Below are 4,636 nucleotides of genomic sequence, written 5' to 3' on the forward strand. Positions count from 1 at the left end.
ATTTGGAAATTTGACATTCTAATTCCTATATTCTGTAAAATACTCTTTTTCCTACATATACTGGAAATCGTACTGCTTATAGCCTCAAAAATCCTGATGCTACTGGGAAACAGATTCTGCATTACAGATAGATGTTTAGGTCCCCGGGAGATCAAGTATCCCGTCATGTTCACATAACCTGAAGAGGTATAAATGTGGTATTCAGACCCTAGTCTGGTGCTTCACCCTGAGTTCTTTCCACTTTACCAGACTATCTTCCATTTTTACTTCCCTGAGAGGTTGTCATGAAAATACAATTCTCAGAAATTCATCATTTTTTTAATCTTCACTTTTCACCAGCAAATACATTTCCGGTTGTGTTAACTATAATCTGCAGACTGCTACATATTAATACAGACTGACACTGGTTTGTTTTCAGGTGTTCATTTATGCAGTGTGAATTAAGTCAGCTGTGGCGAAGTGACAGGAGAGAGAATTTCTTACGCCTCATTAGTGGAACATACAGCAGCAATCAATTGTTCCATTTAATAGTCACCACACATGGGAGATAGAGATTTATTTCAGTCAAAGAATTAAACTTGAAAACAACAGTGAAGAAGCAAAAGACCGAAGGAGGTCACAACAAAAAACTTCCAAAATAATTGAGTTTTGAACAAGTTTTATAAAATTTTTCTAAGTTTCACATAAATATAAACACACACACATAATTACTGGAACTATATGTATTTTCTTTTCCCATTCATATTTTTACTTAATTCATTTATTTACATCTGAAATGCTGTCTCCACTCCCAGTCCTCTCTCCCAGACTTCCTACCTCCATCTACCCTTCTTTTCTCCTCTGGGAGGCCCCCTTGGTATTCCCTCCATGCTGGTGTGTCAAGTATCTGTAAGATTAGCTATATCTGCTTCCACTGCAGCAGACAAAGTAGACCTGCGTCCGGCATGTGTATGTTATTTGGTCCAGCATGTATGCAGCCTCAGTCCGGCTTGTGCATGCTATTTGGTTGGTGACTCCGTCTCTGTGATCTACCAAGGGACCAGGTTAGTTGACTTTGTTGGTCTTTCTGTAGAATTCTCATCCTCTTCAGGTCCTTCAGTCCTTCCTCCAGCTCTTCTACAAGAGTCTCCCACCTCTGTCCAATGTTTGGCTGTGGGTAAATGCATTGGTTTCAATCAGCTGCTGGGTAGAGTCTCTTAAAGGACAGTTGTGCTAGACTCCTGTCTGCAATCATAACAGAGTACCAATGATAGTGTCAGAGATTGGTGCTTATACATGAGATGGGTCTCAAACTGGTCCACTTACTGCTTGGCAATTCCTCCAGTGTCTGTTCCCTTTTTGTCAGTACACTGCTTTGAGACAGAACAAGTTTTCAGTTGAAAGTTTTGTGGTGGGCATTCCACCAGGCAAAGGAGGTGACCTCTTCTGGTTTTATGTTCTATGTTAGGCATCTTATCTAAGGTCACCTGCTGTGACTCCTGAGAGCCTCCCCCATCTCAGGTCTCTGAGGCTGCCTAGAGATTCCCCACAGCTCCCCACCCCAGGCACCCCATTCTTTCTTCTGTCACTCTGGCTTTCTCTCCTCTCTCTCCATAACCTGATTCTGATTACTCTCTTTTCCCCTCCCAATTCCCTCTCCCATCAAGTTCCCTTCCTTGCTCTGCCTCCTATGACTTGTGTATCTGGTTTTATGTTGAGATCCTTGATCCATTTGGTCTTGAGTTTTGTGCAGAGAGATAAATGTGAATCTATTTGCACACTCCTACATACAGGCATCCATTAGACCAGCACCATTTGTTGAAGATACTTTCCTTTTTCCACTGTATGGTTTTGGCTTCTTGGTCAAAAATAATAGGTCTATAGGTGTGTGGGTTTATTTCTGAGTCTTTGCTTTGATTCCATTGACCAACCTGTCTGTTTCTATCCCAAAATCACGAAGTTGTTATCACTTTTGCTTTGTATAGCAGCTTGAGATCAGGAATGGTGGTACCTCCAGAAGTTCGTTTACTGTTCAGGATTGTTTTAACTATCCTGGGATTTTTGTTTTTCCATATGAAGTTGTAAATTGCTCTTTCTTTTTTTTATTAACTTTTAATTAAGTTAAATGTAAGTTACACGTGCTCGGAGCAGCCACAGCAGGATTCGCGGTACAGACTCGCAGCTTAGGACAGACAACTTAAAGCAGCTCCTGAACAGCAATGCAGATGACACCAGCTCCTAAGGACTCCTCCTCAGGTGAACAATTAGATGCCACTGCTCTTTCCACTTGGGACTGGCACCCTCATGTTTGATAAGAGCATGTGTACCCACATTCTATATTCAGCTTGTGCTTCAGAGACAAGAGCAGGGAGCCCCGAGGGCGGCCAGGAATGAGCCTGCTCTAAGACGAGGTTCTGCTAGTCTATGGTCATTCTTCTTTCCCGTTTTGCTCTAATGTGCTGTTAAAAGAACAAATGCTTCAGAAAAAAAACGCTTCAGCACTGTGTGAGTGACCCAAACTGCAAGGCAGGGCTGGGGGGCGCAGGGCTGAGCATCCTCAGCCCCCAGGCACGTGTGTGCCACTCAGACACAGGGTGAGGGGCTACAGAGCCGGCTTTATTTCTTCAAGTTGGAAGAGCTCAAGGAAACAGCACTGGGACACAGGGCTTCCAGTGGGAGCTGGGCTTTCAGCAGACCAGCTTTGTTTTGTTTTCCCCCAGATGATTCCAAACGCTAGAAGGTTCCAGAACCTTGTCAATGGAAGTTGATTCTTCAAACTCTGAGTAGGCATAGGGCAGACTCTTTTTGTTAGATCACTTTTTTCTGGCAATTTCTTGATCATTTGCTTTTTTCCTGTTGTCTTGTAAAGCTTTGGAGTTCATAGAGTTGGGCAGAGCAGACTTCTTCGTAGCTGTGACACAGCCTGGCAGAGGCCACCATTCACTTCAGCCAGATCCACTTGTCACCCACATCGGCATTGTACCCAGGGGCGTACTTGCGGCCTGGCAGCTCTCTGAAGCTGTCGTAGATCCGGCTACCCTGATGAGCTCCAATAGTGATTTCTGGGAGGTAAACCGGGACAGTCGTGTAATTCAGCACTTCTCTCTTATCCTGGACCAGCATTCGCAGGTTGTGAAAGGTCCGATCATCCTGTTTAAGCCAAGGTCCTTTGTTGTAGTTAAGGTACTCAATGTCCTCTACCACCTTGGTTGAGTCTTCAGCTTCCCAGGAACTGTACATCAACACCTCGCATATCTCACTCATTTGTGGGAGGAAGGTTTTCTTGTAGGCATCCTCGATGTCCTGGAGATAGGCAGAGGTGACCTTCATTTCATGTGGATCTCCTTTCTTCTGGATCCTGCTCTGTATTTCTGACACAGGCACATCGATATAGATGACTGCATGTGATGGCAGGTACTCTGGAAGAGTAAGCCGCTTAATTTCATTATAGTGGTCCACACACTGCTTTCGGATGAAGCCCCGGTTGTACATTGCCTCCAGGAAGACAAAGTCACTGTAGATGGAACGCTCCAAGACCACACCTTGTCCTGTGCTCAAGAGGTGCTCCAGGGCGTCTGAGTACTGCAGGAGGCGGCTGGCATAAAGCCAGGACTGTAGGCGGTAGCTGTTGCCGTCGTTGCTTTTGGGATCGTCATAAAATTTCTCTAAACTACAGCTGCCACTAAACTCTATGTCGAGGGGCCTTCCGTCACCCGTGGTGCTGCTTGAGTACTGTATCCCTGCTTCCGGATAGTGCTTCATGCCTAGCTGCTCTGCGATGTCCCTTGCGAGCTTGTTTTTCCCAGAGCATATGTTGCCATCTACTGTTATCACTCGGCTGTACTCATGCAGCTTTTTGGTTGTCTTATCACCGAGAATGGAAGCCAAAAGCCCGTACCTCAGCTTGCAGTGCACACTGGTATGAATTCGTCCCACGCGCTGGGCTCCGGCCGCGAGGCCGCGCGCGGACGCCGACGCCGGGACAAGTCTCAGCAACCTCAAGGCCATTGCTTCGCTGCCTGCGCCGGCTCCAGGCTAAATTGCTCTTTCAAAGTCTGTAAAAAATGTTTTGGAATTTTGATGGGAATTGCATTGAATCTGTAGATCACTTTTGGTAAAATGATCATTTTCATGGGCATGGGAGATCTTATAATATTTTCTTCAGTTATTTTTTTTCTTCAAGGACTTGAAGTTCTTGTCATATAGATCTTTAACTTGTTTGGTGAGTTACACCAATGTATTTTATATTATTTGTAGATATCATGTAGAGTGCTGTTTCTCTGATTTCTTTCTCAGTTCATATATCACTTGTATAATGGAGGGCTTCTGAATTGTGTGAGTTAATTTTATATGCAGTCACTTTGCTAAAGTCTTTTATCAGCTCTAGGAGCTCTCTGGTAGAATTTTGGGGTTCACTTATGTATGTTATCATATCATCCTCAAATAGAGATACCTTGATTTCTTCCTTTCCAACTTGAATCCTCTAGATCTCCTTTTGTTGTCTTATTACTATAGGTAGAGCAAGTATTAAATGGAAGAGATACGAAGAAAGTGGGCAACCTTCTTTGTCCCTCATTTTAGTTGGTTAGCTTTAAATTTCTCTCCATTCAATTTTATGTTGGCCATTGGCTTGCTGTATATTGCATTTATTATGCTT

At 44.0% G+C, this 4,636-nt stretch overlaps 1 protein-coding gene across 1 annotated transcript; it reads right to left on the reverse strand.

Moving 5' to 3' along the window:
- Positions 1 to 2,574: 2,574 nt before the first annotated feature.
- Ndufa10l1 (NADH dehydrogenase (ubiquinone) 1 alpha subcomplex 10-like 1) lies at positions 2,575 to 4,008 on the reverse strand. The gene has a single exon (NM_182671.2). The coding sequence runs from the start codon at positions 3,985 to 3,987 to the stop codon at positions 2,920 to 2,922; it is 1,068 nt and encodes a 355-aa protein (NP_872612.1). The 5' UTR covers positions 3,988 to 4,008; the 3' UTR covers positions 2,575 to 2,919.
- Between the last annotated feature and the right edge of the window lie 628 nt (positions 4,009 to 4,636).

The sequence above is a fragment of the Rattus norvegicus genome, chromosome 6 (genome assembly GCF_036323735.1).
Source record: "Rattus norvegicus strain BN/NHsdMcwi chromosome 6, GRCr8, whole genome shotgun sequence".
Lineage (NCBI taxonomy): Eukaryota > Metazoa > Chordata > Mammalia > Rodentia > Muridae > Rattus > Rattus norvegicus.